This window comes from Schistocerca gregaria, chromosome 2, assembly GCF_023897955.1.
Source record: "Schistocerca gregaria isolate iqSchGreg1 chromosome 2, iqSchGreg1.2, whole genome shotgun sequence".
NCBI lineage: Eukaryota > Metazoa > Arthropoda > Insecta > Orthoptera > Acrididae > Schistocerca > Schistocerca gregaria.
In genome coordinates this window covers 952,980,133-952,994,922 of record NC_064921.1, presented here as the reverse complement: position 1 = coordinate 952,994,922, position 14,790 = coordinate 952,980,133, and the positions used below count along the sequence as shown (strand labels likewise).

The following is a 14,790-nucleotide window of genomic DNA, read 5'->3' as shown; positions in this document are numbered from 1 at the left end:
TAAAACTATTGGTTCTTGTATCTTTAAAAAAAAGGTGACTGAACTTCTAATCCTGCCTTTGTGACTCCAAATCGCCATTGGTACCCATTAAACCATACGAAGAACCTTACAGGTTGATCTATACCTTCCCCGATATACAGTATATTGCTTACACAGTTTAATAACAATAAAAATTACTGTTTAGCCCTCAAAAGTGCGAAAATCGTTTCTGACCATTTGTAATGTGGCATACTGCCATTTATTTCGGATTATCGTCATGTTTATTTTGTCATTCTTACATGACAACATTGAATTTCATCTAACCCACGTAAACCGCAGAACGCTGACAGAGAATCAGTTTCCATCCATCTGCTAGTGCAAGAAACATCTTCAGTTATCAAGGTTAGGCCGCATTTAGATACAATGAGAGGATGTGAAACCGGTTCGAAAGAACTTTGCGGAAAATCTATTCCGCTACTACCGAACAACCTCACCTCAAGGCTGTGCGGCTGCAACATTGACTTGCTACATTGCGGGACCTTGCAATTTGCGAAGGAGAACTTGCGACCTGAACCGTTTATTTCAGTTTTCGAGCCAATTCCGCTCTGCAGCCTGTTATTTTTAGCTGCACCCATCGGCAAGAGTATTTTCATTCCGATAATAAACTGGAATTAAATTCGCAGCGACGTCTAATGCTGTCTGCGTCAGGTATCTGCAGCGTCAGCGGCCGAATTAGACCTCTGATAAAATGGCATCTATTGACTGGGCTTATGTATCGCCCCATGACTGAAAGGGAGTAGAGTCAACGTGCTGTTATGTCATCACGGGCGCACTCAATACGAAGTGTGATAGAGGCATGAAGAATTCTCCCTCCTCGATAAGAATGAAATTATCAAATTTCTTGTCTCGTAAGTGTTATTACTACATACCGAGAAAGGTGGTGCAATGGTTGACACATTCGACTCGTTTCGAGAGGAATCGGGTTCCAGTCCTCATCAGGCCGTTCTTACTTAGATTTCTCGTAGTTTCCCTACATTATTTCAAAGAAATGCTCGGATGGTTTCAGTGTCATGACTGCATCTCGCCTCTTCTTTCTCCAGTTAAGCTCTTGCTACGTTTCTAATGGCATCGACGTCAACAAGAAAAAGGAACCATGACATTCAACAATGGAAAATGCAGGATCGAATGTAACAAAAAAAAAAATGGTTCAAATAGCTCTGAGCACTATGGGACTTAACTGCTGAGGTCATCATTCCCCTAGAACTTAGAACTACTTAAACCTAACTAACCTAAGGACATTACACACAGCCATTCCCGAGGCAGGATTCGAACCTGCGACCGCAGCGGTCGCGCGGTTCCATACTGTAGCGCCCAGAACCGCTCGGCCACTCCGGCCGGTCTGGAATGTAACAACATTAAGAAAAGGATATTTGCTACTCACCATATAGCGGAGATGCTGAGTCGCAGATAGGCACAACAAAAAGACTGTCAGAAAATGAGCTTTCGGCCAAAAGGCCTTCATAGGAGATAGAAAGAGAGAGAGAGAGAGAGAGAGAGAGTATGTTCTATCTCTGACGAAGGCCATGTTCGGCGAAAGTTCATTTTCTGACAGTCGTTTCGTTGTGCCTATCTGCGAATCAGCATCTCCGCTATATGGTGAGTCGAACCATAACGTTCCTTCTTTGATATTACCGCACGGACAAGGCCACGAGTGTGATCATATAGAAGTATGTTTTATGTTTGGTTCTGCCATAATTTTTTTTTTCACCGAGAGAACCAAGTTTGCAAAAAAATAGGGCTCAGAACTTCAGGTAATACTCGTGTGCCGACGTTCAAAAAATCCTCCAAAAATACTTTTTCTCGTTCGACACAATGGGTGTAAAAGTCAGCTGGATGTAATCGAGTCCCGCCATCCGGATGCAATTTTACAAACACGGTAAACTCGCTGACATTTCTTTCGTAATTACTGATACGATTTTGTTACCATTAACTGAATTCTCCTTCGCTTCTTGGTAAAATGTGATAGTAAGAAGAGAGGAAACACTTCCTTGATGTTCTGTGACAACTTGTACCCATTCATTTACCGGTTTTCGTCGTCTTAAGTCAGACTATCACAACCACGGGTAAAGGAACACGGTACAGAATAGAAAATTAATGATACATATGTTACTGGATTTGTAATTATGACATTGATATTAAAAGATTGTAAACATAAGGTTTGCATTTTTCAATCTGCGACACTCTCGCGGTGCCTAGACAAACGTGTAGCGACTCGCGCTGCACTTATTTGAATATTTTCTATCTAATCCAATGAACTGACTTCGTAAGGACCACAAATCGACGAACAACATTCAATAAATAGTAGACGGGCGTTTCGTGAGCGATGTCTTTCATGTGCGTATTTTACTTTCTTAGACTTCTTCCAACACACCTGAGTCCCAGAGTCTTCCTCGGAGCTAGGTTTATGTCATCTTCCCACCATAAGTCATTTCAGGCGGGAACTCCTGGATACCTGAATGCTATGGTTGATTACACTGACTCATAGCCGATCGCATAAGCATATGATACAGAAACTTGCCGCTCTCTTATGTTACATATATTTATATTTTCGGCCAATTAGTGATGAATGCCCCAGCCGCTATCACCAAAAGACAGTTTGCATTTCATAACAAATTTCAAACCTTGTTCCGAATGTGTACATAGCTGCGTCGTCTGCGAACAGGACTATCTTTGATTCTGTTTGTAATCCTGTTCGCAGACAGTTACCCAATACACTACGAACAGAATTGGAAATAATACGAAATGGATTCGCTTTTCGTTAATCTGGATTGGCTGTAGCAGTTTAAACACATGGAAATTTTTGTCGGACGGGGACTCCAACACGGAATGCCCGCTTATATCGAGCGGATGCCTTAAACTCTTCGGCTATCAGAGCAAGCCTTCAAGACAGATCAAAATTTCCACATGTCATGGAGTCGACGACCCGTACGGTCACACGTTTTGTGATTCCCACACAGGGACAGACAAATACACTACTGGCCATTAAAATTGCTACACCACAAAGATGACGTGCTACAGACGCGAAATTTAACCGACAGGAAGAAGATGCTGTGATATGCAAATAATTAGCTTTCCAGGGCATTCACACAAGGTTGGCGCAGGTGGCGACACCTACAACGTGCTGACATGAGGAAAGTTTCCAACCGATTTCTCATACACAAACAGCAGTTGACCGGCGTTGTCTGGTGAAACGTTGTTGTGATGCCTCGTGTAAGGAGGAGAAATGCGTACCATCACGTTTCCGACTTTGATAGAGGTCGGATTGTAGCCTATCGCGATTGCGGTTTATCGTATCGCGACATTGTTGCTCGCGTTGGTCGAGATCCAATAACTGTTAGCAGAATATGCAATCGGTGGGTTCAGGCGGGTAACACGAAACACCGTGCTGTATCCCAACGGCCTTATGTTACGACTCGTGGCTCTACCATTCATTCGATCCTTGCGAAACCCTACATTTCAGCAGGATAATGCACGACCTCATGTTGCAGGTCCTGTACGGGGCTTTCTGGATACAGAAAATGTTCGACTGCTGCCCTGGCCAACACATTCTCCAGGTCTCTCACCAATTGAAAACGTCTGATCAATGGTGGCTGAGTAACTGGCTCGTCATAATACGCCAGTGACTACTCTTGATGAACTGTGGTATCGTGTTGAAGCTGTATGAGCAGCTGTACCTGTACACGCCATCCAAGCTCTGTTTGACTCAATGCCCAGGCGAATCAAGGCCGTTATTCCGGCCAGAGGTGGTTGTTCTGGGTACCGATTTCTCAGGTTCTATGCACCCAAATTGCATGAAAATATAATCACATATCAGTTCTAGTATAATATATTTGTCCAATGAATACCCGTTTATCATCTGCATTTCTTCTTGGTGTAGCAATTTTAATGGCCAGTAGTGTATATCCTCCACTGTTAGTGTTGTCACCTGCTGTTTGTCAGTGGTTATTACACCTTGATGACCAACATAGGCAATACTCACATTAATGTGACTGTACCATGTATTTTATTTAATACGTCATGGTGATTTTGTTACATCCGTTACAAAGGAAACTGAGCCATCCACGTGCTGACTTACCTGTATAAACGAGAGCAGGAGCATGGAGAAGGACGGCGAGAGACCGCGGACCTGTTTGAGTGACATGTTCTTGAAGTCCATTATGACGACCACGCCTGCCACTTGCGTCTGCGGCTCCAGCATGGCGCCCTCGTGGATGAGGTAGAACAGTTTGAACATCTGGTTCGCCGTCACTTTGCTTGGGTCCCACGAACCTGTATGAAGAAGTTACTCAGAAACAGAAACTTCAAGTTGCCGCTCACATGCATTGTTCAAACGATGGGGTGGTGTAACCAAAGAAAAGAAAAAGATAAGCGTGCAGACTCTTTGTGGGAGACCCACAAGGGCTTTTCAGTCGCCCAATACAAACGGACCTTTGCCTTCATGTGCCTGGGTGTCTCCCTGCTTGATGTGTGAAGCTTGTGTCTTACGTGTATTATGTTGGTGTAGATGGCTGTGGTGAGTGGGCATAGAGCGTAATGCGCCTTTTATATGAGGGTTGTTGAGTAAAAACTGGCACCACCTGAAGTGAGTAGGGGAGCCCTCTCTCCCCGTCTGAGAAAAATACATGCTAGACACCGTATAGCCGCAGTCTCGTTGTTCGAACGCTCTCGGTAGTCTCAGTTGAGATACAGTAGTTAATAGTACGGGATGTGCATTGTTGGCGCCTCTAAAACTTCAGCATGTCGGAGTTTCGTGTTCGTCTGAACAGAAATGATGGTGTGACTTATGAGAATCTGAGGTCAGCATTTAGTGAGTCTGCTATTTGCCGTCGAGCTAGTATTTGGTGGCACGAGGTGTAGTGTCAGACGAGAAGACACTAGAGACATTTGCGTCGACACTGTAGTCGGTCCTAGGAGGAGGTCGAGCATATACTACACACAAACTCGAAATACACTGCCGAAAAGAAACATTAGTACACCTTGAAATACGATGTCCATTTGGATCCGATGACGGCATATGCCACGTGACGGTTTCAACATCGTCCGGCAACAGATGGCGTAGCGGCATAGCCACCAGAGCACCATCGTGTCTACCCTTTAACAGGGAACGCTCACAGCCAGAAGTCTCAGTGTGGTGCAAACGTGTGAAGCAAGAAAACAACTATGCCACGGAGGCGCACTAACATTTACTAAAGCCAACCGAATGAGTCTGAGGGTGGTCACATTGTGGTCTTCCCAGTGGCGGGATCGTCCTTTCGGGGAACTGCCACACGAGTTGGACGAGCTGCTTCAGTTGTGTAGCGACGCTGCTATGCGAGGTAACGTGAACATTCTGGCACGCGTAGATGAGGACAGAACGGGCCGGTGCAGTGATTAGCACACTGGGCTCACATTTTAGACGACGACGGTTCAAACCCACATCCAGCCATACAGATTTAGGTTTACCGTGATTCCCCTAAATCGCTCCAGACAAATGCCAGGATGATTCCTTTAAAAGGTTCAAATGGTTCAAATGGCTCTGAGCACTATGGGACTTAACTACTGTGGTCATCAGTCCCCTAGAACTTAGAACTACTTAAACCTAACTAACCTAAGGACATCACACACATCCATGTCCGAGGGAGGATTCGAACCTGCGACCGTAGCAGTCGCGCGGTTCCGGACTGCGCGCCTAGTACCGCTAGACCACCGCGGCCGGCCCTTTAAAAGGGCACGGCCATTTTCTCTCCCCATACTTGACACAATTCAAGCTCGTGTTCCGTCTCTAACGACCTCAATGGCAACGGAATGTTAAACCTAATCTTCCTTCCGTACAGTAGGTTTATGACTTCCATGCAGCACAGACGCCCCCCAGGATCGTCGTATTGTAAGGGAAGCAGAGGAAGATCGTAAAGCCACTACAGCATAGATAACAGGAGAGGTTGAAAATACCGCTTCAGTTGTAAATTACTTTATTTTCACACGACGGGTTTCGGCCTATTATAAGCCCATCCTCAGGTGTCGTAGCTGTGCTGTGGCACACGTGGCGATCGGGGACCACAGCACAGCTACGACGCCTGATGATGGGCTTATAACAGGCCGAAACCCGTCGTGTGAAAATAAAGTAATTTACAACTGAAGCGGTATTTTCAACCTCTGCTATAGTGCTCAGTTGCAAATGTTCTGCCGACAGGATTGTTTACAGATAACAGGGATTGTGAACCCATACTTGTCAACGGAACTGTTGCGAACTGATTATAAACGTTAAGACTAAGAGTACTCACACCTCTAACCCGTCTTGCACTCACGACACAGCATCGAAGTGCCCGGCTGGACTGCTGCTGCCAGAGGACACTTCGAAGATGGAATGGCGCGCCGTGGTCTTCAGTGATGAAAGCAGATTCTGCCTCCACGCAAGTGATAGTTGTTTGCACGTACGACGTAGATCTGGTGAGCGCTGTCTCGTAGAGTGCGTTCGTCAAGATACGCTGGCTTCCCCCGCGCCTTATGGTCTGTTAAACCTGTTCTTTTGCTGTTCTAGCAACAATGTATTGTTCCAACAGGATAAGGCTCGCCCATCATTGCCCGTGAAACTCAATGTACTCTGCAAGACCTACAGCAACTTCCCTGACCAGATTGTCTCTTGACTTGTCTGCAATCGAGCACGTGTGGGTTATGATGGGAACAGAATTGACTCGTGAACCAGTTCTTACAGAACTACGTGAAAAAGTTGAATAGGCAAGACATGACGTTTCCCAGGGGAGTATTCGCCACATATACGATCGCCTGGAAGCCAGAGTCAGCGCCTGTACTGGCACCGTCGGCCGGGGTGGCCGAGCGGTTCTAGGCGCTACAGTCTGGAGCCGCGTGACCGCTACGGCCGCAAGTTCGAATCCTGCCTCCGGCATGGATGTGTGTGATATCCATAGGTTAGTTAGGTTTAAGTAGTTCTAGGTTCTGGCACTATGGGACTTAATATCTCAGGTCATCAGTCCCTTAGAACTTAAAACTACTTAAACCTAACTAACCTAAGGACATCACACACAGCCATGCTCGAGGCAGGATTCGAACCTGCGACGGTAGCAGTCACGCGGCTCCGGACTGAGCGCCTAGAACCGCTAGACCACCGCGGCCGGCTCAGAGGTTAAGTCCCAGAGTGCTCAGAGCCATTTGAACCATTTTCTTGTACTCCGCCCGTGGAGGCTACACAACGTACTAATATGGATTTTTCAGCCCGGTTGATACGTGGAACCTCAGAATCACTTGTTCTGTCGATCTGTAACTTAATCATTTCACGTACTCCATATGCACTGTTGCAACTATAACTCTTGAAGTGGAAACCTCTAGAATGGTGTATTAATTTTTTCTGGCAATGTGTTGTTGTTGTGTTCTTCAGTCCATAGACTGGTTTGATGCAGCTCTCCATGCTACTCTATCCTGTGCAGACTTCTTCATCTCCCAGTAACTACTGCAAACTACATCCTTCTGAGTCTGTTTAGTGTATTCATCTCTTGGTCTCCCTGTACGATTTTTACCCTCCAAGCTGCCCTCCAGTACTAAATTGGTGATCCCTCCATGCCTCAGAATATGCCCTATCAACCAATCCCTTCTTATAGTCAAGTTGTGCCACAAATTTATCTTCTCTCCAATTCTGTTCAGTACCTCCTCATTAGTTATGTGATCCACCCATCTAATCCTCAGCATTCTTCTGTAGCATCACATTTCAAAAGCTTCTACTCTCTTCTTGTCTAAACTATTTATAGTCCACGTTTCACTTCCATACAAGGCTACACTCCATACAAATACTTTCAGAAACGACTTCCTTACACTTAAATCTATTCTCGATGTTAACAAATTTCTCTTCTTCGGAAACGCTTTCCTTGCCATTGCCATTGTATATTTTATATCCTCTCTACTTCGACCATCATCAGTTAAATAGCAAAACTCATTTACTACTTTAAGTGTCTCATTTACTAATCTAATTCCCTCAACATACCCGACTTAATTCGACTACATTCCATTAACGTCGTTTTGCTTTTGTCGATGTTCATCTTATATCCTCCTTTCAAGACACTGTCCATTCCATTCAACTGCTCTTCCAAGTCCTTTGCTCTCTCTGACAGAATTACAATGTCATCGGCGAACCTCAAAGTTTTTGTTTCTTCTCCATGGATTTTAATTCCTACTCCTATTTTTTTTTACTTTACTGCTTGCTCAATATACAGATTGAATAACATCGGGGAGAGGCTACAACCCTGTCTCACTCCCTTCCCAACCACTGCTTCCCTTTCGTGGCCCTCGACTCTTGTAACTGCCATCTTGCTTCTGTATAAATTGTAAATAGCCTTTCGCTCCCCGTATTTTACCCCTGCCACCTTCAGAATTAGAAATGTATTAGATCATTTTATTAAAGTTTGAAAATTTAAAAATACTCAACCAGGAAACAATCCATGGACAGAGGAATGTCTATCTACTTGTTACTGTCGCCGACGACTGTACCTTATCACTTGATATAATACAGAATGTTAGTCACATCTCAATGTTCAATTGACTATAAACGTCGATATCCAGTTCTGATTTGTAGTAAAACTCGCGCTGCTGGATCTGAAGAAGATACTGTCGTCGTCAGAGATGATTGCAGAGTGAGACTAAGCGGCGCTGCACTCTAACGTCAGTAATCACTCAGCAGCGGCGGCGTTTGAAAACTCTTGAGGATGCGTCCGGGCTGACGTATCTCATTGGTTGCCGCGTGTGGCAACGGTCGTCGTTACTTGTGGTTATGTCGTGAGGTACCAAGTTTGGCATCGATTCTTCGGACGACGTCACACGAGTTTTATCAAGATGGCCACCAAAGGTGCGAACTCCAACAAGGAGGCGGCGCGCCCGCTACAGCCTTGACAGAGATAACATTACCCCAGCCGCCGTTATTCGCAGTGAGCCACGTGTCTGTATCAGACATCTTTCATACATTCTCGAGATATCAATTGGAAGTGTTCACGGCCTTTAAAGGAACATTTGCACATATCTAGTGGGTGCTCAAACTGGATACCGCGACTGGTTACTTCTCAGAAAAAGCAGAATCGTGTTCACGTGTGCCACTACTGGAAGCAATGAAGCTGAGGATGATGTATGGTGGCAAAAGACCATCACTGCAGATGAAAATCAGGTGTATCGCTATGATCAAAAGATGAAACGGAGTAGCACAGATGGGGTACAAAACTTATCAACTCCCCGGACGTACGGAAGTATGCCAATAACGCCCTGGTAATCAGCTTATTCGAGTACAAGGCATGGTGTACACTCGTACCGTTCCAAGAGGTGCCATACGTCGCTGCAGCATACTGCGGAAATGTCCTGAGCGACTGATAAAGGATCGCGTTTCAGAGGAGAAGAATGACCATGATGGAAGGTGCAACCTTCATCACAATAATACGAGTTCTCACATTACCGAAACTCTGATATAGTTTTTGACCATCCACCTTCCGGACCTGGCAGCGTGCGACTTTCTTTTCTGCCCCCTGCCATAAAGGACCTAGGATATTATTTTGATAATAATGAAGCCGGCCGCGGTGGTCGTGCGGTTCCAGGCGCTCCAGTCCGGAGCCGCGCTGCTGCTACGGTCGCAGGTTCGAATCCTGTCTCGGGCATGGATGTGTGTGATGTCCTTAGGTTAGTTAGGTTTAATTAGTTCTAAGTTCTAGGGGCCTGATGACCACAGCAGTTGAGTCCCATAGTGCTCAGAGCCATTTGAACCTTTTTTTTTTTTTGATAATAATGAAATGATCGTATAGCATTATTAGCCGGAGGTTGTTCGGCCACTTGATGCAAGTCCTTCTATTCGAAGCCATTTCGACGACTCGCGCTTGTATGTGATGAAGATGAGTTGAAATGATTACGACGAAAGAAAGACCCAGATTACAACCTAGTCGAGAATCCAACTTGGGACCCAGCGATATAGAAGCAGCGATGCTAACCACTATTTTTTTCCTTTTTTTCGAGCTGTTTCTTCGTCAGTGGTTCTGTGCGGATGTCTCAGGGCATTATTCAAAGTCCATTGATGAGCACTTCACTCACTTTTCTATTATGGATGCTGGGTAAGCATCTGACAGAACATGCTGAGTTACTGTGCCGTTGTAGACCAGGATCTGCGAACTGTTTGATAATGACACTCATGGAGAGGAAGCCTTAGAAGCGATTTTTTAAGTTCATGAGAAACAACGGCCTTCATCACGTGTTTCAAAAAATGGTTCAAATGGCTCTGAGCACTATGGGACTTAACATCTGAGGTCATCAGTCCCCTAGACTTAGCACTACTTAAACCTAACTAACCTAAGGACATCACACACATACATGCCCGAGGCAGAACTCGAACCTGCGACCGTAGAAGCGGCGCGGCTCCGGACTGAAGCGCCTAGAACCGCTCGGTCACAACGGCCGGCCCTCACGTCTTTCATGAGCGGCAACTGAGACGGGACAAATGCATCGCACTGGGTGTGGAATATACTGAACGGAACAAAATTTTGAATTCTAAATTTCTGACTTAAAATTTTAGATAGTGAGTGCCAATGTTTACGGAACGTCCCCTCGTCCTGTTAATGGCGACGGGAGAAAGTACTGACACTTAACCTCTTAAATAGGACAATGTCGCTTGCTGAGTTTACCAACTTCCTCGGACGGAATGTCATCAGCAGCATCACAAGGTTTCACTCCAAGAGACGCTGCAGAGAGACCTGAAATATAACCCAGGACATTGGCGTACTGTCTAGCCTCATAATCTGCCATCAGGATTCCCAGAGATTAAGTTTTGTTTCACTACAGACTTATAAGGGTCAATGAAATGAAAACCGGACACGTGACACAATGGAACAATGGAATGGTTCCATTCAAAAGCAATCACCACACGCGTTAAGACATTTATCCCACAGGGAGATCAGACGATCAGTTCCTGTTTCGTAGAACGCTGTCGTTAGCTGACATATCCACAATCGCATCGGCTCAGGGACTTCCTCGTCCGACTGCAACCGACGTCCACCAAGTTTACTGGACTTTTTTGTTTCGACTGATCGTTCCTGTCATACTGCTGAATACTGACCATTTCTCCTCGGACAGCCTGTATTAGAGGATGCATGACGAATGATCGAATCTGATCACTCGAAGGGATGTGTGTTGGCACATATATAGAAGCTGTTTTCAAGCTTGTAGCCTTAAGAGGCTGGGTAAGTTGTTCCTTCTGTGACAAGAGGAGTAGGACATTTCTGGCACTGTGACACCGTCATCCACTCCAAGATAGATAATCGGCATGTAAGATTGTATACGATCTGTAAAAAAATGTGTTTCACGAGTAAATTACTGTGTGCGGGAACGCCTGCCCCTAGGAGAATAGTGTGAACCGATTCTTAGAATATTGCGGTGCTGCAAGCAGTGGGTGTTCCAGTAACATCTGAAGGATGTTTGTCCGCCTTCGTTTCTCAGTTGACACGCACCACCTAACAGTTCCATGAAGCCGAAAACGACACTGTTTAGCGAAGGCAAAGTCTCCGGAAACTCAGCTTAAATACTGTTGCACAAAGTCAACATTTCAAGTCAAACGTCTTCGTTGCCTCAAGCATAATAAACATTTGTTATTTTTTGGGGCTTCAGAATTGTACACGCAGCAGTGTTCACTGATTTGTTTGATAAGCTGCAGTGAACGGCTTGGCAGCACCTTAAAATATTGTTTCAGAACGAAATATCTCACAATTCCAGTTAATGTTCACTGGAATAGGATTAAACAGAAGTTCAAAATGGAATGCTGAACTAGAAACAGAACAGCTGCTACAGCTGTATTAATTCGTCAAGAAAACGTTTTTCAATGCGATTGGTATTGAGATACTCGATTCCTCAACAGTAGTGGAGCGACTGGCGGTTCCTCCACCCATGATACCTTTCGTACAGACGAGCAGTAGGTCACACTATGAAAATGCACGTAAGGTTAACAGATACAGGCCTAACATTTAACTTTCTGTGTTTGTGCTGCGCCTAGTGACTGAGGTCGAGAATGCACGAAATATTAAGCGCACTCAAATGAAAACTGAAAATCCGCCACAACAAGACATGGAATGGTTTCATTCAAAAGCAACCACCACATGCGCTAAGACTACTATCCCACTGGGAGCCGAGACGATCAGTTCCTGTTTCGTGAAACGCAGTCTGCGGCTGACGAATTCACAGCCGCGCCCACTCTAAAGATGCGTTTACACCTGTGCGCCTGTAGCCTGTAGCTTGCCCCACACGGAAATGGAGACGCGCAGTGTGGACTCAGGTGTGAATGTAAGGAAGCGACATGCACCTACACAAATGCTTCTGCTTACGTGTGGGGCAAGGACAGTCGCGCGGTGATTAAGAGCAAGGCGCACAGGTGTAAACACATCTTTATACTTCGTAGACCACACGACTTTCTCCAGGTCGCCAAAGATATGAAAATCACAAAGTAAAAGACCTGGGCTGTAGGGAGGGTGGTGCAGCGTTTATCAACAAAATCTGTGAAGCGTAGTCTTCGTACGATTGGCATTGTGGGGGCGAAAGTCAAGGTGCTACACTTGTTCAGCAGAACAGTGGTATTTAAGAGTAGCAAAGACGAACAACTTTCATAGTTCTTAAGGTATGCACATTAGAGCCCATGTTTACTGGACTTCTTTTCTTGTTTTAGTCCATCCTACCATCTCTCAGAATGTGGAAAGCAAAGAGCTTACAGTAGAAGAGATTTATTTCACAGTATCGAAGATGAAGAAGTTCTCATAGCTACAACGGTATGTATTTTATAGCGCTTATTTATTAGACGTTTTTGCATCGATCAACGTTCATGTCGTATCACTGAATATTGGCTATTCCTCTTGGTACACGCTGTATATGCTGGATCCGATGCAGATAGCATAGTTTCCTATAGCTATGACACGTTCAGACTTATGCCTCCAGAACTCATTGACCGTTGGACAATCAGCTATACTCCGCCACTCTGCTCTCTGTTTGTGTGCTGTTAACAGCGTATCTGCATGCGCGCTTTACACGGTACTCTCACAGTTTCTATTATTGCAGATCGATTACTGCATTGTTGTTATCTTTAATGTGAGAAAGAATAAAAGACGGAGACAAAGGCAAAGTAAATAGAAATACTGCTCATATACCACGATTATCGCCTCGGCCAGAGTCACTATATGGGTTGGGTCCTCTGGGCCAACTGAACCTACCTTTGATAGGGAATGGTAATGTTCATCTACTTGGACACCATTTCCACCCATTCAGGAAATTCATGTTCCCAAACAAAGATGAAATTTTTATGCGTAACAGTGTGCCATGTCACCAGGCCATAACTGTCCGTGACGGGTTTGAAGAATATTCTGGACAATTCGAGCCAAAGGTTTGGCCACGCAGATCGTCCAACGTGAATCTCAGCGAACATTTGTGGAAGATAAGGGAGAGGTCTTTGTGCACAAAATCTCGCACCAGCAACACTCTGCAGTTATGGACGTCTATAGAGGCAGCATGGCTCAATATTTCTGTAAGGGACTTCTAACAACTTGTTGGGTCCATGCCATGTCAAGTTGCTCCAATACTCAGGGCACAAGGAGGTCAGACACGATATTAGAAGTTATCCCACGACTTTTGTCAAGTCAGTGTGCATGGATGAATCTAAATTTTATGGATTTCCCACAGTAATGAAGAAAATGGGTGGGGTCTTTTCAATCACTTGCAGTAGTGAATATCAGGCGAATCCAAACGCAATTTCTGGAGTGCATTTTACGTTACAGCACAGTTAACTTGCGATGTATTACTTCACGTTCAGACTTGGGGTAGTATTCTTCCGCGTGCTGAAATAGAATCTCATATGTTGCTCACCTCTTGTGAAATAAAAGCTGATCATAGGTGTGAACATATCTTTTTGACCTGTCGTGCTGTATAATCAGAATTAATACCCTCACCTAAATTACAAAAGACTTGCTGTCTTGTTCAGTGTTTTGTACTGAGGACATGTTATTTCGATTTTTCAAAACCAGGTGTAGCAAAGCTAATGCAGTGAGCGCTCAGCTAAGATCTACTCTCTTCTGCAAGAAGGAAGTCAGTACCGAGACTAAGTTATCTGTGCACCGTTCAATTTTTCGACCAACTTTGTTGTGTGGGAGCGAAAGCTTGGTGGATTCAGGTTACTTTATCAACAAGGTTGAGGTTACGGATATGAAAGTAACTAGGATGGTTGCAGGTACTAGTAGATGGGAACAATGGCAGGAGGGTGTCCACAATGAGGAAATCAAAGAAAAACTGGGAATGAGCTTCTATAGATGTAGCAGTCAGGGCGAACAGGCTTAGATGGTGGGGTCATGTTACACGCATGGGAGAAACAAGGTTACCCAAGAGACTCATTGGTTCAGCAGTAAAGGGTAGGAGGAGTCGCGGCAGACCAAGGAGAAGTACCTGGATTCGGTTAAGAATGATTTTGAAGTACTAGGTTTAACATCAGAAGAGGAACCAATGTTAGCACTGAATACGGGATCATGGAGCAATTTTATAAGGGGGCTATGCTCCAGACTGAACGATGAAAGGCATAATCAGTCTTAAATGATGCTGCTGCTGATGATGATGATGATTCAAAACCAGCTTTTATATTATAAGGGGTCTCACTGCTGCTATAAGACATGTAATAAAATTATCTCCTTCATATGAGTATCCAAAACCGTTTTCTTGACTGTTTTCATTTCTGTTGTATCAAATGTAAATGTATGTATGATGGGTGCTGACCCA

General features: G+C 44.8%; 1 protein-coding gene across 2 annotated transcripts in view; it reads right to left on the bottom strand.

Moving 5' to 3' along the window:
* LOC126335428 (retinaldehyde-binding protein 1) overlaps positions 1-14,790 on the bottom strand; it is a 97,095-nt gene that overhangs the window by 20,869 nt on the left and 61,436 nt on the right. For both annotated transcript variants that reach the window (XM_049998706.1, XM_049998707.1), the window contains exon 5: positions 4,115-4,308. In XM_049998706.1, coding sequence (XP_049854663.1) covers positions 4,115-4,308 — 194 coding nt within the window. The remainder of the gene's footprint in view (positions 1-4,114; positions 4,309-14,790) is intronic.